Consider the following 23860-nt stretch of genomic DNA (forward strand, 5'->3'; position numbering starts at 1 on the left):
CTCATCAGCAAGCTCTGCATAAGCATGATAACGACCTTGTTGATTGGAACAGGTGCGTTGGAGCAGGGAAACCTCAAAAACCTGCAGGACTACCGGCCCTCGAGGACCGAGTTTGGACACCACTGCATTACAGTATGCTCAGTTCTCAAAAGTAATATATTTAATACAACAAAAATCACTCTAGGGCTATAATCTTTCTTGATTGCTCTTGTTAAATGATGAAATAATTTGTCATCATTTGCGTGTTCCAAAAAATTGGAGATGAGACTTCTTTGTGGAAAGGCCCTCGCAAGGATGATTTATTACAGAGAATCTCCGGTCACACAACACTGAACATCACGTAAAAGGTGGAATTCAAAGGGTGCGCGTGTGTCCCCTCTTTTGCGGAATACAGCTTTTAAAGAATCCAAATCAGTAAGAGAACACCTATTTCTCCTCCCATCATGAATAAGTAAAACAGATTGGTTCTCACACAATATGTTACATAATATTATTTTCGTACACAGTCCGCAGCTGTGTTCATCTTTTTAGACAAAATATGCTCTCAGGGTACTTTTCGTACTTTTTTCCCAAAACAATATCTCACAAACAAATTGAACTGGATTTAGAGTGGCCGTGAGTGATGGTGCGAACAGAGAATGTGTGTGTGTGTTCTCTCAAAGCAGAATCTGTTCTCACGAAGAGAATGTGTGTGCGCAAAACACTGAGAAGGAATTTTTAGACAAAACCAGGTTAAGGTCAAATTATACTGAGTTCAACACTATTTCACCTACTCTACACATCTCTAAAACATTTCAACATGGTTAATATATGAAATAAAGAATTAAAAATGTTAATAATGTATAACACTCTTTTAAAGTCCTCATTTTAGAATCAGAATTATTTTTATTAGTCAAGTACTTGTTTATAAAAGAGAAGGAATTTGTACGTTTCCCTGGGAAATGTAGTCAATCGCCCTGGTCAAACCGACTGACCCAAAAGAAAAGCCGTATTGAAGAACTACAGTATCCAAGATGCACCTAACCACTTGGAAGGCAACGTAAACGAAAAATATGAAGCAAAACTGTTGTTTTGTTCGTCATTAAAACATTAGGGGTTTTGAAATATAGAATAGTTTGACACAATATTGAACTAGTTATCACTATATTGAACTAGTTATCACTGAAAATCGCCAAATATGCACGTTTCTCGGTAAAACTCTGGACAAACCGACTGAGAAGTCTGAAGAACTACCCACAAATTGTTGCAAGGTAAGCGTGTGTGTTGTTACGTGACAAACGTTTGTCATCAAAACATAAATAGACATAAAACGTGAAAATAGCCACCACGATCTTGAGCTACTTGGGAAATGTAGTCAGAAGAACCCCCAGAAAAACGGAGTTGTATGACAAGTTTGGCTGAAGAACTACATTGCCCACAATGCACCTCGGGCAGTTTAAAGGCAAGGGCGCCTGTTGGCTTAAAAAAAAAGAAGCTAAAAGTATTCTTGAACTCCGATTTTGTTCGTGATTTAAAGATAATAGTTGATTAAAACACAAGAATATCTTGACATAATGTGAAAGTATCCGAACGTCCACTTCTGACAAGACCCATTTCGAGCAGGTAATGTTTATTTATCAGCTGTTTGACAAACATTTTGATAGCAATAGATTTTGAATTTAATTAAGGAATATTATCATATAAGGTTGCGTTTTTGTTGTAGTGAGTTTTTATATTGTGTAATAGTGTGTAAAATTACTTACTTTGAGCCTTATCAGCCTCAAATATTCACTTAACACGGGCATAGGTTTTGAGGACAAAGAAATGAAAATAACCCCCATTTTGCCCCCATGCATAAGCAACAAATTATGTTGTTACCGAAAATAACTTTTCAGAGCAAAGCAGGCCATCCTACTTGAGAGTAAAATTCACAGTGTTGAGTAGACATCTATAGTTAAGTTACCAATGAACCTCAAAGAAGTGTGATAAACAGTATTACTTATCCAAAGACATTTTCCTCCCATCCCATCCATCTAGGAAAAAAAATAATAAATTCAATCTTAAAATGTTTAATAAGTTGAGATTTAAAGCACAGACGGAACACACTTATGTTTATAATTGACTATGCATGGAATTATTCCAACCATATGTACAGTTTTATCCGGTAAACAAGATGAGAACGTTATTAGAAATATTAATTGGATTTTTCCTGCTAATCAGGGCCTTTAAAACTGAAAGAGATGACCTAGCATTCCCCCCGAACACATCCATATGTCGACATAGTCACAGAGCAGATTTTCATCCAAATTAGCAGTTGCTGCAATTAAACTCAAGTTAGGGACGGGTGGCGGCGGCTCGGCGCTCCGAAATGATTCCTTATGCTGCGTTATTAATAATAATAATCGGGATTTGAGGGACGTTGCTGGCAGCGTCATTACAGAATTTAATTGCAAATGGTGTGAGCTGATTTGGGTTCCTGACAGAGGGTGACAGGAAACAGTTTGTCAGAGGCATTAATGAGCAGGCGCCACCTGGTGTGTGGAAACATCTGGCTGCCGCTAATATGACGATGATATGATATGTTGACTGACAGACAAAAACTCAAATTATGACATTTAGTTAAGATGTCATGTCCAGCAACACCCCCCTGATGAAATGAACTCTACAACCTGCTTTTTTATCTGAGTTAAGATTAAAATATTTTTGAAACTTACTTCTCTTCTTTCATTGGGAAATGGTAAATTTCTATCTGTTTCCATTTTGCAGCAATTAGCATTAGAATATAGCTAAGATTAGTCATTATTTACAAATCTGTTTAAATCAGTGGGAAAAAAGCCTTTTTGCAAGTCGCCCTGGTTGATCTCTTATACTCTGCTACCACCTGCTGGTCGTTTTTTGTAATAAGTACCATTGCTTTAGGCTGCATCAAAGCCTTCTGTATGCTCTAGCATAAAAAAAACAAAAAATGTATATGGACCAGGGCAATATTTAAAACAGGACGTTTTTATACGTTTCTGGGAGCAAATGAGTTAAAGAGTAAATATGATCTGATTTCCATTACCTTATTTTTTTTTCTTCAAAAGAAGACATTTTCAAACGTCTGCTTTTATTTTGGCAAACATTGATCAACGTTTTTGCCTGTTTTCTGACCAAACCGTCGAACGAATCATAATCAGTTCATGCACTTCCTGCACTTCAATTTGAAATGATGTCATATTTTTGAACCAAATTTGTAATTTGTATGTCATTCACCGAGTCACTGAATAAATAATCAACATCATGGAATATTAGCATGATGGTTGGTTGCATCCCTATTCTGGTGTTAGCTCAGCTTCCTGGTTGTGTGGTGGTCATTTCACGGCTCTGAGAAACGATGCTACCGGGTGGTGGGGGGGTTTCTCTGCTGACAGTAATAGCGACACGATGAGGTGTGGACACACACAAAGAGCCCGTGCACCCCGCCGGGCGGGGTCTCGCCTGGACTTGTTCCTAATGACGAGTGCGGAAAAGGGCCGGCCGGGGACCACGGCGCTCTCCCAACCTGATGTCAAGCTAATTAGTGCAAATTGGACGGCGGGCGCTCATATTTTTGCCGTGGCGGCGCCGTCGAGTGGCGCTCATCACCTTTTAAGAAACTCATTTGTCACCTCGCCAGAACGGCCAGCGGGCCAAGCTCGCACATGCTCCGCTCGCCGCACCCGCCGCCGACGTGTGCTGAGCTTCTTCGGCTGTCAAAAAATCTTTGCATGTAAACACAAATTCGCCATATAGTCAAGAATTGTGACGTTAAAGTGGAAGTCAACCATAAACATTTCTTATTGTGACCTCACTAGTCTAAACACGACATTCTGATGAATATTACATTTGTGGAATATGAGTTATGAAGCAAAATCCAGCCGTTTTTAATCCATCTCTGAGGGCGGCCATTTTGCCGCTTGCTGTCGACTTGGGATGTAACGATAGCAGCAATATCGTGATAATATCGTCGTCGTCATGTCGCGATATTAAAAGCAGCACATCCATTAAAAATTTGAGGGTATATTCCATTTGTACAGTTCTAACACCCTCTGGTGGATAGTTTATTAGTGCAATTTAATTTTAATTGTGAATGTTTAGGCCACTCCTCTAAATCAGTCATACCGACAAATATTTTTCAACAATGCCGTCAAAAAACAAACAAACACACTTCTATTTATTTTGACATTAACTGGAATAAGGACGTTTGAAAGTGTGTCACACAGAAGTGACGTCATGTAGCAGCAGCCAATAGAAAAACTAAAAAAACTAAAACTAACCTTAAACTAAGCCTCATTCACTGCCATTGATGGCTATAAATGTCAAAAATTCGTTTTAACTATTTCTATTAGTTTAACATTTTTTTCCCCACTTTTGTTAACAAGAGTATGAAAAATTATTGTACATTTAGAACAGATATAAAAATTTTGATTAATCATTAGTTAACTAGTTAAGTCTTGTGATTAATTACAATTAAAAATAATAATTGCTTGTCGCCCCTAATTAAAAAAAAATATAAATATATATATTTTAATGAATTTATGGCAGTGAATGAGTTATATAACTAAAACTAATAAAAACAAACAGAACCACCCTGAAAACGAATTACAACTAACTCAATTTAAAAAACAAAACTCAAAACAAAATCAGAACTAACTAAAATGAAAATTCCGAAACGATAATAACACTGATCCAGGATGGACTAAATCAAGCTTGTGTTATGATTCATGTGTAGCATAAGCAGTTGTTGAGCGGGTTGAAGTCTTCCCTGGTTAATTATTGCCATTGGACCAATGCGGAGCAACCGGACGCAGCACACTGAACTCTCTCATTCAGTCACGCCTGCGGGGGACAAAAACAACCCAAACGTCATTCACAGTGTGTGGAAAGTCAACCGGACTCGCATCAGATCAAGCTAGCTTTAGCTTGATCTCATTTCCTGCAAAAACCAACATAGTCAACCTCACGGTTTCCATAAAGTGCCAAAAAGTGCCTTCTTTGATAAGATGTCATCCAGGCAAGACCTTTAATTGGAGCCCTCCGACCCCCTCCCGGGTCCCGGCCCGCGGGTACGCCCCCTCCGAGCACCCGCGCCATTATTCCGGCGCCTGTGTCGCGAAGCCCTGAGGGCAGTCGCAAAAGGACGACTTATTAGCTCGCTTTGAGCTTGACACCTGCAAATTTGGTACGAAAATTGAGGAGAGCCAACCGAGCCGTGTGTGAAAGGTTTTACTGAGTGGACGGACTCCAACATAAGACATTTGCTTTCAGTGGCGCAGCCGCCGTCTTGCTGGGGAACTCATTGTGGATCTGAAAACTTGTCATGTGGTCCAACAGGGAGGGCGGCGTTCGCCCCGGGAGGCGTCGAGGCCCCGCGGGGGCGACGTCAGGTTGTCTCCGACCTGGAAAAGGTCACGCTCGGCTGGTCGCTGATTAAGGGCCGCCCCCTGCCGTGTGACGGAAGCTTCTGCCGGCCACAAGTCGGAGTATTTTGGTTTCAATACCGAGTGCACTCGGAGACGGCCATTAGCGCGTTAGCACTGGACAAGACGTCAACAAAGACATTTCGCAACCTGTTTTAAGTACCTCGACAAAGAAATGACACCTTTAAAGAATTTGAGAGAGGCCGAGCTTGGATTTCTCTTTCACGCAGATACCCTGCAAAATTCAAGTGAGACAGACATGAAGTATTCTTTCATGTAGAGATCCCATAAAGTTCATGTCAGAAATAGATTTGAATTTCTCTTTCAGACAGCGATCACACAAATTACACGTCAAGTACTTTCATTTTTGTATTTGTATTTGTCTTTCATGCAGAGATCCCACCAAATTCAAGTCAGTGATTCAAATTTCTGTTTTGCAAAAGAAATTACACAAAATTCAAAGCAGAAATGTAGATTTGTCATTTATTTTCATGGAGGGGTCCCACAAAATTCAAGACATTACATTTCAGTTTCATGCAGAGAACCCACTAAATTCAACTCATAGAGATAAATTTCAATTTGTCTTTCACACAGATTCCACAGAATTTGAGTCATAGACTTGAAATTATCTTTCATGCAAAATTCCCACAAAGGTTCTAAATTTCTGTTTCACACAGAGAAGCCACAATTCCAACTCAAGAGACAAAATTCTCTTTGTTGCAATGCCCCCACAAAATTCAAAATTTCTTTCACGCAGAGACCCACAATATTTTAGTCAGAGACTTGAAATTCTCTTTCATGCAAAAATCCCACAAAGGTTCTAAATTTCTGTTTCACACAGAGAACCCACAATTCCAACTCAAGAGACAAAATTCTCTTTGTTGCAATGCCCCCACAAAATTCAAAATTTCTTTCACGCAGAGACCCACAATATTTTAGTCAGAGACTTGAAATTCTCTTTCATGCAAAAATCCCACAAAGGTTCTAAATTTCTGTTTCACACAGAGAACCCACAATTCCAACTCAAGAGACAAAATTCTCTTTGTTGCAATGCCCCCACAAAATTCAAAATTTCTTTCACGCAGAGACCCACAATATTTTAGTCAGAGACTTGAAATTCTCTTTCATGCAAAAATCCCACAAAGGTTCTAAATTTCTGTTTCACACAGAGAACCCACAATTCCAACTCAAGAGACAAAATTCTCTTTGTTGCAATGCCCCCACAAAATTCAAAATTTCTTTCACGCAGAGACCCACAATATTTTAGTCAGAGACTTGAAATTCTCTTTCATGCAAAAATCCCACAAGGTTCACTTCCAAGACTTGCATTTGTTTTCATGCAGAGGTCCCACAAAATTCAAGACATTAAATTTCTGCTTCACGCGCAGAACCCACAAAATTCAACTCAGAGAAATCGATTTCAATTTCTCTTCCGCACAGTATGTCTTAGACTTGAAATTCTCTTTCATGTAAAAGTCCCACAAAATTCTAAATGTCTGTTCCACACAAGGATCCCACAAAATTCAACTCAGATAGACTTCAGTTTGTTCCTCTTTCACACAGATTCCACAGAATTTTAGTCTTAGACTTGAAATTCTCTTTCATGTAAAAATCCCACAAAGTTCTACATTTCTGTTTCACACAGAGAAACCACAAAATTCAACTCAGAGGCATAGACTTCAATTTCTCTTTCACACAGATTTCACTGAATTTAAGTAAGAGACATAAAATTCTCTTTCATGCAAAAATCTCACAAAATTCACTTTAAAGACTTGAATTTATTTTTGATTCAGAGAGCCACAAAATTCAAGCCAGAGACAGGAATTTCTCTTCCGCGCTGAGATCCCACCAAATTCAAGTCAGTTTTACGCAGTTTGCGCAAAATTCAAATCAGAGAAATGGATAGAATGCAATTACACTCCGTGTTGCACAAATGTGTACTGGTAATTTTGGGAATGGGATTGAGAGGCGTGTATTTGAGTGATGTGCATCCAGTATTTCACACCGACCGTCCTTTTTGACGCCAAAAAGCCAGCAAATTGGTCCGCCGCTGTCAACCCCCTTACGTACGCACAAAGGCAGCATCTCCTTTTGTGTTTGATTTCTTTCTACGGCAGCGGCCCTGGTGGGTACACAGACCCCTCGTCCCGCAATGCCCCGGGGCCGCCGGCTGCTAATTAAATTGTTTGCCTGCTTCCCCGCGCCTCAGCGCACGCTTGATCTAATTAAATCAACAGGTTTGCACGGCAGCAGCCTTTCTCTGCGGTAATTGGCCGCTCGTTAGAACTCTGCTGCCGCAAACAAATTGGGTAATTACCCCTAAAGTGGCGTCTATGTCAGGGCCTCGTTTTGCCGATTTGGGTTTTGCGCATTGTTGTCGGTTTGCCGCGCGCCTCGGCATAATAGGTAATTAAAAAAAGCTAATTGGATGGAACGCCAGCAACGTGGCGTTTGGATTGTGTTTGTTTGCTTACTTAGGGCGATATTTATTTGTAATAACCTAATCAAGCGCTGGCCTGTCAATCAATTAGACGATAAAGAGCTCGACCGGCGGCGGCGGCGGCAACAGCTAGCGTTGCGGGATTAGTTTGCCGGAATTGTCACTCGCAGCGATTTGGAAGTGAATACCACGCACGACTATTTGACGCACTTTCAAATGTGGGCGGGACCATTAGCATATGGAAAACCGCCATCCAGTTCAAATAATTCCAAATGACTGCAGCGTTCCATGATTCTAGGCCAGTAATCGACCGATATGGTTTATTCAAGGCTGATACAGATAACGATCATTGGTAGTCAAAGAGACGATAACCGATATTTCAAGCTGATATTCATTTTCAGTTATATTATCGTCGGCATTTTTTAAATGTTCTTTTTCTTTTTCATCGTAAAATTGACAGCTTTGTTTAAAAATTCGAACAAAAATTACAGGGAGTTTCCAGACTCATCAGCATGCAAAAGTTAAAAACTAAGCAAGTACATTTCTACTGGAGATAAAGTTTTCCAAAATGTCAACATAATTTTTTAATGAAAACGAAACGAAAAATTTAAAGTGTAGGTAGGGTTCCCAGTGTCAGCATCATTTTTTATTTTTTTTATAAATTGTAAATTTAAATAAATCCATGAATGAAAAGTGTCTTGTATCTCACTGAGCGACAAATGCAGCTCATTTGAGGTTTTTGTCAAAGTTCATAAAAGATTTCAAAAGATCTTCGCAGACAGTAACAATTGTCAGAATATGTTCGAAATGGTTTTGTGAAAAGTAAGAACTGTCTGTGAACATCTTACAAATCCTGATGAAAACCACCTTCATCCACCTTCAGATTAGTAAAAAGGCCGGCAGGGTTTTTACTTTTTGTTGTTGTTTACTTTCAGGCGCTAGCTAGCTAGCTCAGAGTCCCTAGCTAGCTCCCATGGTGCTCGTTTACCTGCTAGGGAGCTAGCAGGTCGACCTAGCAGGTAAACGAGCACCATGGCAGCTAGCTAGCTACCTAGCATCAGGGGATAAAGGCAAACTGTGGCAGGGTTTTTACTTCCTGGACCTGGATTTGCCGCCTCTGTTCACCAGCCTCTGCTCTGCCTGACCAGAATGTGGCGGGAATGTCAAAAAGGGCTGCAGACTCTTTCCCAATATGAATCGTGGTGCTCCGGTCCATCATGTGCCGGACAACAAAGCCCTTCCTCCAGCTGCCTCTTGAGGAATGTGGCCATCTTTGTGAAGGCCTGACAAGCATTAATTCCTCTGGCCAGGTGTGTTTGGGATTTCTGACTGCCGAGTGAATAAAGAGGGTGGGGGGGAAGTAGTGGGAGGTTTGTAGCTAGTCCTCAATGTCAGCTCGCCCTCACTGGTGTTCAATAGAGCGAGAACAAGATGGTCGTACGAGGGGGCCCCTCAGTGATGGATGGCACCGCTGAGAACTAAGTCGGCAAAGTGAGGTCATCAAAACGCAAAGAAAACGCAACATTTGAAATGAAATCAGTACACTCGACTGCCTCAGCTAATCAATACGTTTACTTGACCTCAGATGTCATCAATTTGATTGTATGGTTTGAATCGATAAACATTGGCCAGGTATGCATTTTGAGGCCAAATCTGTGCCGGCTACAAAAACATCAAGGCCAACATCAATGGCGTTACAGAAAATCCAATGATTACTGAAACTAAAATCGATTCATCGACAAGTAATGGATTATTAAGTTAATCAACAACTATTTTTATTATTGAGTAATCGTTTGAAGCCAGTTTTTTATTTAAAATTGTCCAAATTCTCGGATTACAGCATATCCACAGTAGTTGTTTACTAATTCCTGGAGTTTTTCACAAAAGGCGACTGATAATCTTCCTGTGTTTAACCAAAAGAAGTCATTTGCAAACATCTGTTTTTATTTTGGAAAACAAGGACCGAACCGGTAACACAGTACAGCATCAATACCCTTTTTTTTTTTTTAATCACATACGAATAAGGAAGTGCTAGATTTAAAGTCAAGCTTGTAAATTAGCTAGCATTGGCTAATGAACGTACTGAATCTCGTCAACACAAACACGTTATGTGCCTTCACCCTACAATGAAATACAAGCCACGTGGTGTAGTCAATCAAGTGGTGCCACAATTAGCATATTAGCATCATAGCACAACAAAATCCACTCCTGACTCGCTGCCATTGACTCTTTGTGACGCCGCCTCTTCTCAGGCTCAGATGCGAACGTGTGTGCGCAGCCTAATTAAGACAAGGCAGCCCGACGTGTTAATGAGCTCCCTCATTAGGCAGCAGCTCTTCCTCGTTAGGCGAAGAGGCGGAGGGGCGACCGAGCGAGCTCCTTCTCAAGAGCTCACGCTGCGTTCGCCGTCCCCACATGGCCAAAGACGGGGAAACAAATCGTATTTTGGGATTTATTTTTTTAATTTTCTGGCCGGTTCAGGTGAAGGCAATGCAGTTTTGGAAACTGACAAAATCTCGACACTTTAGTGGTCTTAAAGCGTATATTGAGTGCTTTAGGGGTTTGTAACAATGGCAAAACCACCAAAATGGTGATTTAGAGCATTCTACCCTTAAAGACCCATTTCTTGACTTAAAATTGGGTCAAATTGACCCAAGTAAAGGATCGGTCCATTTTTGACCCACAGTAGGGTTATTTTTGACCCAACTGTTTTTAGCTTGCAGGGGTTTGTAACAATGGCAAAACCACCAAAATGGTGATTTAGAGCATTCTACCCTTAAAGACCCATTTATTGACTCAAAATCGGGTCAAATTGACCCAAGTCAAGGATTTAACCAATATTTATGAGTTGTTTTACATTAAAAGACCAATTTCTTGACTTAAAATTGGGTCAAATTGACCCAAGTACAGGATCGGTCCATTTTTGACCCACAGTAGGGTTATTTTTGACCCAACTGTTTTTAGCTTGCAGGGGTTTGTAACAATGGCAAAACCACCAAAATGGTGATTTAGAGCATTCTACCCTTAAAGACCCATTTCTTGACTCAAAATCGGGTCAAATTGACCCAAGTCAAGGATTTAACCAATATTTATGAGTTGTTTTACATTAAAAGACCAATTTCTTGACTTAAAATTGGGTCAAATTGACCCAAGTACAGGATCGGTCCATTTTTGACCCACAGTTGGGTTATTTTTGACCCAACTGTTTTTAGCTTGCAGGGATTTGAGACAATGGCAAAACCACCAAAATGGTGACTTAGAGCATTCTACCCTAAAAGACCAATTTCTTGACTTGGGTCCAAAAATTTGGTTATTTTGTATAAAACAACCCAGAAAGTTGGGTCAAATTGACCCATTAAGTGAATTGGTCCATTTTTAACCCGTAATTGTGTTACTTTTGACCCAACTGTTTTTAGAGTGTGGGATCTTGTTAGTTTAAAAAAATATTTTAAAATAATTGATTAATTCTTGATAGACAGGCCTGCACTGCATCATTTTATGTAGACGTGCCTCCCAATTTTCATGTTGCTAAGTCAAAACTGAAAAAGAAAAATCCACAGTCTAAAAGCAGTTGGGTCAAAAATAACACAATTATGGATAAAAAATGGACCGATCCACTTTACGGGTCAATTTGACCCAACTTTCTGGGTTGTTTTATACAAAATAACCAAATTTTTGGACTCAAGTCAAAGATCTTACCAATATTTATGAGTTGTTTTACACTAAAAGTCACATTTCTTGACTTATAATTGGGTCAAATTGATCCAAGAAGAGGATCGGTCCATTTTTGACCCATAGTTGCGTTATTTTTGACCCAACTGTTTATAGAGTGCACACTCAAAAATATACAGGAAGTCTACCCTTTAGCTTTGATTTTGATTTTTTGATTTTGCTTTTTGCTACAATATGGAATCAATTTAACTTTGTGCTAGCTGTTTGCCGCTAGCTAGCTTGTTTACCTTCCCTGACCTAAAATGACAACCATTTAAAGAGCTGATACGAAGAGGCAAAAACTGACGAAGGCCTTGCCAGTAGGTCACATTTGTCTTGTGCTTTAATTCAATTAATCGTCCTAATTGGTCTGTTAGCGTTACGGCTTTTGCGGCTAACGTAAGCCTTGTCTGTCCGTGAAGGGCAATTGCGTTCTGCATGCCACCATCTTTTTCCCTCTTTGCCAAATGAGACAAACTGCGTCTCTCTATTTGCCAAAGATTTTAATTACGGCTGAAAATAGCTCCCGCAGCCATATGCTTACAAACGCCAGACATATGTGTCGAAAAGATGCCTTCCGTTTCCACGGAGGAGCCAGTTTTGCACTTTCTCGCAGAATAAGAGACCTCCGCACACCTCGTCCAAAAAGAAAGGCACCTGAATGCTCCCCCAATCCCTCACCTACACAATCGTCCCGCTTCCCCACTTCACACCTCGGCTTGCGCCATCTGCTTCAACGATTAGCAAAGCTCCACTCAGACTTTTAATGTGCCAAATTGCCTCCTTTCTTGCACATTAGCATCATGTTTAAAAAATGTCTAAAACTCAACAAGCACCTGTCACTATACACACTACTTTAAGAATTGTATCTTATATTCAACGTATCGCAGAGACAGGAGGAAATCATCTAAAACAAAGGCTTAGATGCTAAGCTAACGTAGCATGCAGGTCAGCAGAGCGAAAGTCGACCGCCAACGAGACGATGATGTCCAGGTGCAGCGCTGTTTGCTCTCTATGTTTGCGATTATTATGGAGCTGCTAGCCAGCCGCTTTAGCGTAGCTTGCTAAGCTTTCTAGCCTAGGTCTCGTGGTATTAGGTTATGTTTTACACATCAAGTACATCGTTTACCTTGAAGCAGACAAAGTTGTGCCTTTTGACTTTTGACAGATTCAAACCTAGCATAATGTTAGCATTGTGGTTAAGGAACTAACTACAAAGTAGTGTTACTTTATGGTAATACAAGTTTCAATTGGAATGTGTGTGAGCTAAAAAAATGACACAATGCCATGTCTTCATGGGAAATGTGGTCTTCCTTCAGGCATAACATTACCGCTTTTGTCCATATGGTGCCTCCATAATCAACATAAACTAAAAGTTCCTTAGTGTTGCTTTAAGGCTTAAGTATGTACACGCTCAAGTTCAAGTACATTTCTTACCTTGAAGTCGACCAATGGTGTCCCTATTGACTTTTGAGGGATTCAATTGACTCCCCGCATAGTAACTAACCTCACTTTAGTAGCATTAACGTTAGCATTTTGGTTAGCTTGATTGAAATCCTGGATTTATATGGCTTGATTTGCCATTTTGCAAGCAAAAAACAACAACTTCCTAACACATTGAAGCTCGACCTCACTTAAATTGCATAATTTATCCCAGGGGTGTCAAACATACGGCCCGCGGGCCGGATGAGGCCCGCGAAGGGGTTTAATCTGGCCCGCAAGACGCTTTTGTAAAGTAAAAAAAATAATAATAATTGTATTGTCGGACCAATTAATCAGCCGGCCACCATCAAAACATATAAATTTGTAATTTCACTAGCAGTCCTCAAATGAGCAATGCAACTTGTACACGTCGATGTGGTGTGCACAATGTAAGTGTTCCTTCCTTATTCAGCTACCTGGGAGTGTCTAAATATTGGTATCACCACAATGAATTGGGAAAGATTACACACAATATGTAGTTATGGAAGAAATTCACCATTTTATGCACGTTTACTCACTCAATTTCTATGTCTTTTAAGAACAATAATTCCAAACGGTGGTTGCGTACTAAGCTAATTAACAAAACCGCGATTTGTCGCTAATTGCACTTACTTCGCATGACTGACGCCACGTGACGTTTATTGGGTGGTGTTTTTGTGAAGCGGAGGAAGGAAATAACATCTGCTCTTTAGCGCGTCGAGCTAATGATGAAGCAAGGAGATCGTCGCTTCACTTTCTCCACCCTCTCGTCAAGGTGTCTGTCATCTGATGATACACGCACACAATCACACACACGCATGCACGCTCTTGTTTTTCAGGGACGATTCCCGTGCCCAGATGTCCTCTGTGCTGACAAAGGCGACGAGAGACGCGCTGTTCGATTCTCCGCTGAATTGTTTCCTTAGCGCTCAACGAGCAGGCGGAGCTTCATTCCCATTGGATTTGGAATTCAAGGTAATTTTTCTACATGAGACACTTTGAGAGATGAAATCCACAGATGAGATGCACAGTCGAGATGAGAGCGAGCTTTAGCTATAGCACATGAGATATCCACCTGCTAAATGAGATTTGGACTGAGATCCACCTTGGATAAGATACAGCTTCTGGATGAGATCCATACGGGGTTTCTGCCTGAAAGCAATTAACTCTTTCACTGCCAGACGTTTTCAGAAACGGGTTGTCGCCAGTGCCAGCCGATTTAAGCATTTTGAGTGATCTTTCAAGGTCCACAGAAAATGTTGTGTTTGGACTATGGAAACACGCATACTACCAAATGAAAGATTGGACTCTCATCTTTCATCAGAAAAAAAAGTTTGTTTCTACCTTATTCCGTTCTTCAGTAATCAACAATAGAAAATGGTTAGTTTCACCGAAATGCTCTGTTTTGAAACAAAAAAGCGGAGAAAAAGAGCTTTTTGTGAAACGATGTTATTTCATGCACTCTAGTGAATTGTACACTTCTTTTTGTCCATGAATGATGCCACAAACACCTAAATAGTGCTTTACTTCTGTAAAACGCTTTCACCAACAATGAGAATGTGTTTTTAGTTTGCAAAATACGTTTATTTCCATTCAACAGTGTAACAATTTGACAAAACAATTTCGCAAACTATTTACAAATGTGTGCAACTGTGGTACTACTTACAATTATGTGGATGTTTCAAATACAGTTTTTCTTTTTATAACGCTTCCCTGCGTGCAAGGAGACGCCGCTGGACTCGCACAACAGTTTACTTTCACTTTGTCCGTTTCGCGTGCAAACGTTACACTCTCTTGACGGCCTTTTTTTCCGGGGAATAAAAAGCAAGTAGCAGACTGTACACACTCCTCCGATGAATATGCATTGGACTCGGGGCACTCTCCGTCGTTCGATCGAACGTCCGCCTGTGCGTGCTCGGTTGTGCTCCGCGTTACGACGTCGTCATAGCCGCCGCGTCAACGCTTGGAACTTCGCCGTCACCCTCGGATTCATCGATGATGATGATCATCGTCGTCATCAATGTGCTCTTTTAGCGTTGGTGGATGCCTTTCATCTCGTAAGTGTAGAGCTGCTTTGCAAACGGGCACCACTTCCTCCTCAGCCATCTAGCCCAGCCCCCCCCCCCACGTCTCCTACTGCCGCGTCAATGCTTTCCAACCTCGGAGTCATCATCATCATCATCATCATCGATGATGATCGTCGTCGTCATCAATGTGCTCTTTTAGCGTTGGTCGATGCTTTTGGTCTTTGAAAAAAATGGCTCGGGCGTGAGCTCCTCGCAACCGGTCGCCATTTTTCCTTTGTTTTCCATTCTGATCTCCTGCTCTACGCTCGAGCTCCGCCTCTACTGACGTCCACCCGATCTTGTCAAAAGAGAGTCATCGCTGCCCTCTAGGGGCCAAAAATAGTCATTAGGCACAACTGACCTCCTTGAAACTTTCACAAAAGCTCCGGAAGGCTTGCCAGCACCCGTTTCAAAAAAATATATTTTTTTAAATTGGATGACGTTATTTAACGTCTTTGGCAGCCCTCCGTAGGTTTTTACTTGACGTCATTTAACATCAGTGGCAGTGAAAGAGTTAAATTGATTACCCAGTATCGATTCTAATTTCCTCAATCGATTCAATTTCGATTCACAAGAGTTCAGTTCGATTCCATTTTTTTCAATTCACTTTACGTCAAAACAATATTGGTTAATTATGGAACATCAAGTCTTATTAAATATCAAGGACATGACATCATTCAGTTTTTTAAATCCACAAATATTAAATTCTATTTTTTTTTTTCTATCTTAAAGTCTATTTGATCCAACTTTCTGGCTTGTTGTATACAATATGACCCCATTTTGGGGCCCAAGTAAAGGATCTGACAAATATTTTGGAGTTGTTTTACACTAAAAGACCCATTTCTTGACTCAAAGTTGGGTGAAATTGACCTAAGTAGAGGATTGGTCCATTTTTGACCCATAGTTGGGTTCTTTTTGACCCAACTGTATTAAGAATGTATCTAGATATGATCCACCTTTTCGCCGTCTTCTATAAGTGGTATATGTGAGCGTGAGAAAGCACCTGCGATGTTATTTATTTATCTAGCAAACGAAATCTCAGTGTATGTGTGTGCATTAGCGTGCATACAATTTGGATGTCCTGAAAGGCAAAACAGTCCTTCACAACACACGTTTTGTGTTCTTTGTCCAAAAACGGAGAAGAATCGAGGTGCTTTTAAGCCCCCGCCACCCCACCCCTGCCCTCGCTCCTCCTGGTTTACAAAACAAGACATCAAGGTCAGACATCACGGCTCATCGCTAAAGCCTCGCGGTCATTAGCGACAGATTCCTTCCGTTTCTTTTGACAGGTGATTACTGAGGCCTTTGCCGCACAATGGCCGGCTACTTTCCCTCTCCGCCTGTTTTATTTGTGTGCGTGGCGACTCGGGTAACGCACCTGACACCTGCGCAACCGCCCGGCGACATTCCTGACACGTTTATCTAAAACGGCGCAGAAGGCGACTTCCTGGCACGTTCACGCTGTTTTGTCTTCTCGTGTCAATTTGTTCAAGGGGCTCTAGAAGCGCTAAGACCTTGTTGGGCCTCGACGGGTGGGAGTATAGCAAAATGCGACAACAATAGTGGCCTGGGGGTGTTATGTGCGGGGGAGGAGGGCGTCAATTAGGAGGGAGGCTTTTGAGTGGGCTAATATTAAAGAAGGTTAGCAATGTATTACAATCTATGTAAGGGAAACTGGACTTTAAATATGAATATTAGATAAATTAGGTTTAAAAAAATGGCAACATTGTGGAGCATCTAGACCTCAGTCGATTGAAACGTTAAGATGCACACAACATTGTGGAGCGATCGCGTGGAAGTGTACTAGAATATAAACATGGAAGTGCAATATCTTGTGGGAAGCCACATGTTACAATTTACTCCTCACAATGTTGTGGAGCGACCATTCGTCAGAGTCATGTTACTGTAACATTAACATGAATGCACGCAATATTGTGTGGTGACCACATGTCAACCTACTGGCATCTATTCCACATTAACATTGCGGAGCGACCACACATGGGGGGTCCATGCCACACAACATTTTGGAGTGACCACATGTCAAAATTAACTCCAAGCGACTACATGTCACAATCTATGGCACACAACACTGTGGCGCAACCACAAGTCGTGTTACTGTAACGTTAACATGGATGTACACAATATTGTGTGGTGACACGTCAACCTATTGGAACGTTAACAAAGGCGCGCACAGCATTGTGGAGCGACTACATGACGAGTCTATTCCATATTAACATTGCGGAGCAACCACACATTGAGGGTCTACATTACAAAAAATTGTGGACACATGGGGGTCTATGCCACACAAAATTTTGGAGTGACCACATGCCAGATTCAACTCCAAACAACATTGTGAGGTTACCACATATCACAATCTGTGGCACACAACATTGTGGTGCAACCAATGTACTGGAATGTTAACATGGACTCACACAGCATTGTGGAGTGATCACATGTCAGTGTGTACTGGAATATAAAATGGATGCATCCAACATTGTGGAGCTACCACATCGAGAATCCACTAAAGGCATTATCGTCGTAAACGAACCTTCATTAATCTGAGCTACTGCTTCGATTGGTGCCGCTGTTTTGGTTAACTCCAAATAGGAGTCCAAATAGGCTCAGCAATTAGCCTTTGTGCGCATGTGAACAATAGCGTCTTTGAAATGTGGACGTGTCTATTTGAGGGAGTCGTTTATGTTATTGGCCGGCGCACCCAACCCGTTGGATGTCATTAGATCGTGTACCTTGGGATAAAAATAAACCAAAGTTGACGACCTACACAGCAGCTTTAATCAGACAACAGCATAAGAACACAATGGGGGCGTCCATCTCGTCCCGGTCCACACACAGTCTTGTTTGCTCCCAGTTTGTCTACGTATACTTCATCATATTACATAATAAATAGTGTCGTTGGTCCTGGTGAGGCAGCAGTGTTTTTGCTTTTGTTATCTTTTAGTCCTCCGAGGTGACGTCAATGTCCTCGGAGCTGGTCTGCTTGGTGGCCATGCGCCATCTGTTGATGTGGTGGTTGCCCTTCTTCTTCTGCTGGGCGTCCGGGCCGTCTTCCTCCAGCTTCTGACGCTTGTACTTGGTCCGCCGGTTCTGGAACCACACCTTCACCTGTGCACATGCAAGCCACACACTGCGGTAAGACAACGGGCCAAGTTTTGCAAATACTGTGTACTCAACATGGTGGAGTTGCCACTTGGCAGTGTACGCAACACAACAGTGTAGAGCGACCACATGCCAGAGTCTATTGGAACAGAAACGTGGATGTACACACAACATTGTGTATCGGCCATATGTCAGAGTCTACTGAAACAAACGCACAAATACACACAACATTGTGGAATAACCACAACTGCTTATGACCTACTGGAATATAAACACGGACAGAAACAACATTATGGATTGACCACACATCAGCGTGCTCCATGCAACATTGTGAAGCACCCATCTGTCAGTAAAACAAATATAGATGCATACAACATTTTCGAGTGGCCATATGTCAGTGAAACAAACATAGATGCATACAACATTGTGGAGTGGCCATATGTCAGTCAACTCCACAACATTCTGGAGCAACTTCATGTCAACACGTCTGCAATGTACATGGATTCACACAACTGTCTGGAGCGACCACGTCAGCGTCTACTCCACACAAAATTGTGGCACAACCACACCTCAGAGTACTCCATAGTCCACACAATATTATGGACTCTAATGTAAACATGGACGCACACAACTTTGTGATGCAACCACAAGTCACGATCTGCTCCACTCAATGTTTTGGAGCAACAAGATGTAAGTCTATCAGAACATAAACTTGAATGCACACAACATTGTGGAGTAACCACAACTGTCTATTACCTACTAGAATATAAACGTGGACAGAAACAACATTATGGATTGACCACACATCAGCGTGCTCCAAGCAACATTGTGGAGCAACCTTCTGTCAATGTCTATAGAAACATAAACATAGATGCATACAACATTGTGGAGCAACCACATATAGGTCAACTCCACACAACATTATGGAGGGACTTCATGTCAGGATGTCTGCAACATACATGGATTCAGACAATAGTCTGGACCGACCACGTCAGTGTCTACTCCACACCTCAGAGTACTCCACAGTCCACACAATATTATGGACTCTACTGTAATGTAAACATGATGCACACGACACAAGTCACGGTCTGCGCCACATTGTATTGGAGAGACAAGATGTAAGTCTATTAGAACATAAACTTGAATGCATACAACATTGTGGAGCTACCATATGTCAGACTCTACTAGTATCCATACACACAACATTGTGGAGCGTACACGCGTCAAGATTCTTATCCACACTATATTTTGGAGAGTCAACATAATGGATGAAAGCAGCATGTTGGAGCAACAATATGTCAGCCTCTATTACAATATTGTGGGGCGACCACATTGCACAGTCTTGCACTTTTTAGAGCGACATCTCAGTCAACCGGAACATAAATATGAACACGAGCAACATTGCAGTGATAACATGTCCAATTCCACTCCACACAACATTGTGGAGCGACCATATGTCGGATTCTACTAGAAAGTACACATAGACGCTTACTTGCAGTTTTTTATGTTTTATTTTAAACACTTTGCCAGATTTCTTCTCACTCCGCATATCATTTGCATGAATTAAAATGTTCTCTGGTATGACAAAAATCTCTTCTCCCGCTGTTCAAAGCTTCCTGACTAGTCAACGCGTGACCTTGAAACATGACTAATTCCACATGCTAAAACTATATTTTCTCAAATAAAAAAAAGTGAGACTTTATTTCATATTCCAATCAAAACTAACGGATTTTTTTTTGTTGTTTTTTTTACACTTACGCGTCATGTATCTGATTGACGTGAAACAAATGAAGCTTCAAGCCGCCATTCATGCGTACAATCCTGCTGGCTCACGAGGTGTCTTTTTAGTGTCCATTAAGGCCTCATTGACACCCACATAGCATCAATAACACGCGCACCTTCATCCAATAACGGCGTTAAATATGCCACGCGCTATTTTGGGCTTGTCAAAGCAGAAAGAGCGAGGGTGTAAACACCGTCATTATGACTATTATAATAAAAGGCCGGTCGATATTAAGTCTTGCCTTGACCACATGACATGATGATATCAATGTGCAAGTGTGTTTGGGCTTCAATATTTCCACATTTAACTGTGATGGTGCGTCTCACGTATTTTGACAAGGATTCATTCACAGATGTGGAACAGATGACTGTTCAAATTAAATTACAGTACAATAATGTTATGGAAAAATATTCAACAAAAATAAATATTTTATCAACTTCTTAGAGCACGGATGGGCAAACAAAAAAAAACGGATTTTTAAAAACAGACCGATGAGCCAAGTTATGCAATAATGAGTTAAAAATGTATATGTAAAACATGTGAAATAGTTCATTTTAACAAGAAAAGAATATAGTCCATTCTCTACTTGTTTTATTTATAATAATGTAATTACAATTAAGTAAGCCCTTTTTAATAAAAAATTAAAACATGAATTGAAAACTTTGATTATTTTACTAAGAGTTTTCATTTATTTAAAATAAATTTTAAAAACAGTTATTAAATTACATAAGTCCATTAAAATAAACCACAATGAAAATAAATTTTAAGTTGTTCATTATATTTAAAATAATAATAAAAATGAATAATAACTAAACAAATCTGCATGCAGCTAATTATACACTACACCACCATAAAATACTTCTTAAACGTCTATTATTTCCGGTATAAGTAGCGCGATTTTCCCAACTGATCGCGATATTTCAGAAGAACAAGATTTGTCGACTATTCATCCATTAAAAGAGCGCGAAGAGCCGCCATGTTTTCCATGCCGGGACCTCACCTGTGTCTCGGACAGGCTGAGGCTGCCGGCCAGCTGCTTCCGCTCGGCGCCCACCACGTAATGGTTCTTCTCGAAGGCCCGCTCCAGGCGCAGCAGCTGCGACGGCGAGAAGGCGGTTCGGATCCGTTTGGGCTTCCGGGCGAACGGGCCGTGGAGGAGCAGGCTGTCCTGGGACACGTCGTGACCTGCCGGGGTGGGGACGACACACACCGGACCGCCATTACGGCTCACTTCCGCCTACTTATAAAGTCTGAAGAGCGCCATTACGGCTCCGAGACGCCAAACAGGTTGTTAGCACCGGATAGCCTTCCTTCTACGCTTTAAACCCCAGATTAAAACAAAACAAACAAACAAAAAAATCTATCACTATTTTGTCGTTAAATAAAAAATAGATATATATTATTGGTCAATTGTCAATCAACTTTTTTTTAACCAGGCTACTGTTAAAATGTCGACTACACGTCTATTGTTTTTAATGTAAAAAAAAAAAAAAAGCGCACGGAAGTTTATTATTATTTTATACTAAACAGATGAAGCAAAAGCACAATTAAAATATGGTCTGTTTAAATTTTTAATCTGTTTTTAATTGTTAGTAATAATAATGGTTCGTTTTGTAATGTTATAACTTGTAATGTAGACATTTACTTGAATCTACTTTTGATTGTGTAATGAGTACGTTTTATATTTTAGTATGTACCATATTAATTATTGTAATTTGTTTTCCACTCAATGTTGCCGTTTTACTTTTATACATTATTTTATTGCTAAATACAACCGATCATTTATTTTAATATTGGTCATTTAAAAAAACGTTTCTTAACTGCTCATGGTTATTTGAAATATTTACATTTGATTATGATTATTATACAAGGTTCATGTCAGTGAAACTGACAGTAGGATAATTATGTATTCATTTTTTAACCATTAAGAGAATGCAATTCTTATTGAGTGCATGATTTTCATGATATTGCAACGAAAACAAACTTTTCACTCACTTTGAACTGCACTCCGGACAAAGAACTTCAAGATGTATTTGTTTTTTGTTTTAAAGTCTGTTTTGATTGACACTCTAAGTGAGGATTTAAAAAATATATATATTTTATTACATTTATTTTGCTTGGAGTACAGTGTACTGGATTTTTTTTTTAAATAGCATTATGCCTATACTTTATGTTTTTCTTCTTATTATTATTATTATTATGCATTTGTATGCCCTTGTTCATGGTTGAATTGCGCATTTATTGACTAGTATAAAAGCATCCGTTATTTATGCGTGTGTCATTGATTGATATTAATGACAAACAAGCGCAGTTACCTTGAAACCTGTGTCCAAAGAAGCGGTTCCGGAGCACCCAGGGGTAAAAGTTGAGCGGGTCTCGGTGCTGCGCGGAGCCGAAGAAGTGCGCGTGGTGCTGCAGGTGCTGGTTCTGATGTTGGTGATGGTGGTGGTGGTGGTTGTGCGAGTGGGGGCCCACGGCGGCCAGCGACGGGTGGCTCACCGACTCGGGGAACACCAGCTCGGCCGGGTTCGGGTAGAGCGAGCGGGCCACGGCCGCCGCGGCCGCCGCCGCCCCGGGAGCGACGGCCGCCTGGTAGCCGCCCATCAGGGCGTCCGCAGCGGGGCCGGCGTAGCTGAGCGCCGTGGGGCGGATGAGCTCGTCGGCCAGCGGGTTCTCTTTGGCCACCAGAGACTCGATGGTGAAGCAGCGCTTGCCGGCGGGTGCGAACATCTCCGGACAGGACACAAGTCTTTTTTTTTTTCTGTTCCCTGCTAAATCCTCTTCCAGAGATGCATGTCCAACTTGTCTTTTGCAGCCTGGAGATGTTGCTTGAAAAGTCAACAGTGCTGCAAGTCCTCCTTGACGCCAAAGCTTTCTTCTATACGCAAGACTGCACAAGTGAGAGCGTGCATGTCCCCCCCCCCCCCTTCCGCCCCCCACCCCACCCATGCGCTGACGCTTATTGGACCGCAGCACCTGCCAATCAAGACAAGTTCTTTTTGGAGAAGGTAAAATCTCCGATCTTTTGCATGCAAGCGTCTCTTAAAAACGCTTCCAGCTCATCTTAAATATGATCTTTTCTTACTCTGCACTTCTTGTAACTTGTCCGTTAAATTTGCAGGGAGGTCCGTTCACTTTTCGTTGGTTTTGCTTTTTTCTTCATCATCTCAACCTTGCATTTTAATTGGCACAAATGAACAAATTTGATTGTCTTTATTAATCTAAATAACATCAAATACACCAAACATTTTTACCATTTGTATTCATGGCCTACATATAATTTTAATGTATTTTGTCCCAGTAACCCCCCCCCCCCCCCCCCAAGATGGACTCATGTGACTTATTTATATTGCGTAGGCCTATATTTTAAAAACTTAAAAAAAAAACAAATAAAAAAAAAAATTGGCTCTCAATGGCGGCATATGCAATTTTTTTTTCAAATTATTGACACTTTTGTAAAATAATAAATACAGTGTACTGACGATCATCGGCCTCCCTTCTAAAGCTATTTATGAAATAAAATAAAAGCGATGTTTCGTCACATAAATGTGGACGTTTTATTTGACTTTCTATTTTTACATATTTAAATCCAAAAGTTGTTTGCAAGCTATTGGGGGAAAAAAATTGTCCTCTCTCACGAGAAGCTTTTAGGTTGTGGAAACAAAAGGAGGAAGGGGAAAAAAAAACAATTGACGAGTGATGCAGGTTAATGATTGACTTGGGAATGTGCAGCGGCTTGCGATAGAAAATGATTAGCGTCAGACAAGTTGTTGATGAGGCGTTTAGAGCTTTAAAGGCTCCTAAACGCATCACCACCCGACCAGATTTCATTGCCATCTGTGACGTCATCCTGGGTCGAGATAAA

The 23860-nt window shown here is 40.9% G+C and overlaps 1 protein-coding gene and 1 long non-coding RNA gene across 6 annotated transcripts in view; one reads left to right on the top strand and one right to left on the bottom strand.

Annotated features, from left to right (window-relative positions):
- The first annotated feature begins 1436 nt into the window (after positions 1 to 1436).
- The window catches only part of LOC144050373 (uncharacterized), a 32624-nt gene continuing 10200 nt past the window's right edge, over positions 1437 to 23860 (top strand). The window contains exons 1-5 of one of the 4 annotated variants that reach the window (XR_013293838.1): positions 1437 to 1602; positions 13869 to 14004; positions 18055 to 18245; positions 22811 to 23003; positions 23117 to 23542. This is a non-coding gene — a long non-coding RNA (uncharacterized LOC144050373). Of the gene's footprint in view, positions 1603 to 13868; positions 14005 to 18054; positions 18246 to 22810; positions 23543 to 23860 lie in introns of those variants that run through there. The other 3 variants (XR_013293837.1, XR_013293836.1, XR_013293839.1) reach the window with 3 other exon arrangements.
- On the bottom strand, positions 17866 to 22725 carry emx1 (empty spiracles homeobox 1). 2 transcript variants are annotated; one of them, XM_077563510.1, is made up of 3 exons: positions 22311 to 22725; positions 20996 to 21180; positions 17866 to 18218 (listed from the first exon to the last, which is right to left on the bottom strand). In XM_077563510.1, exons 1-3 carry the CDS (start codon positions 22723 to 22725, stop codon positions 18051 to 18053), a joined length of 768 nt encoding a protein of 255 aa, XP_077419636.1. In that variant the 3' UTR covers positions 17866 to 18050. The 2 variants fall into 2 exon arrangements, with proteins under 2 accessions (XP_077419636.1, XP_077419644.1); XM_077563518.1 differs by lacking the exon at positions 20996 to 21180.

This window comes from Vanacampus margaritifer, chromosome 1, assembly GCF_051991255.1.
Source record: "Vanacampus margaritifer isolate UIUO_Vmar chromosome 1, RoL_Vmar_1.0, whole genome shotgun sequence".
Lineage (NCBI taxonomy): Eukaryota > Metazoa > Chordata > Actinopteri > Syngnathiformes > Syngnathidae > Vanacampus > Vanacampus margaritifer.

Coding starts and splice junctions, on each gene's coding strand:
- emx1 (XM_077563510.1), bottom strand. CDS start 22,725: ATGTTCGCACCCGCCGGCAAGCGCTGCTTCACCATCGAGTCTCTGGTG. Junction 21,181..22,310: donor CTTTGGACACAGGTTTCAAG/GTAACTGCGCTT, acceptor CCACCCCGGCAG/GTCACGACGTGTCCCAGGAC. Junction 18,219..20,995: donor TCAGCCTGTCCGAGACACAG/GTGAGGTCCCGG, acceptor GCATGTGCACAG/GTGAAGGTGTGGTTCCAGAA.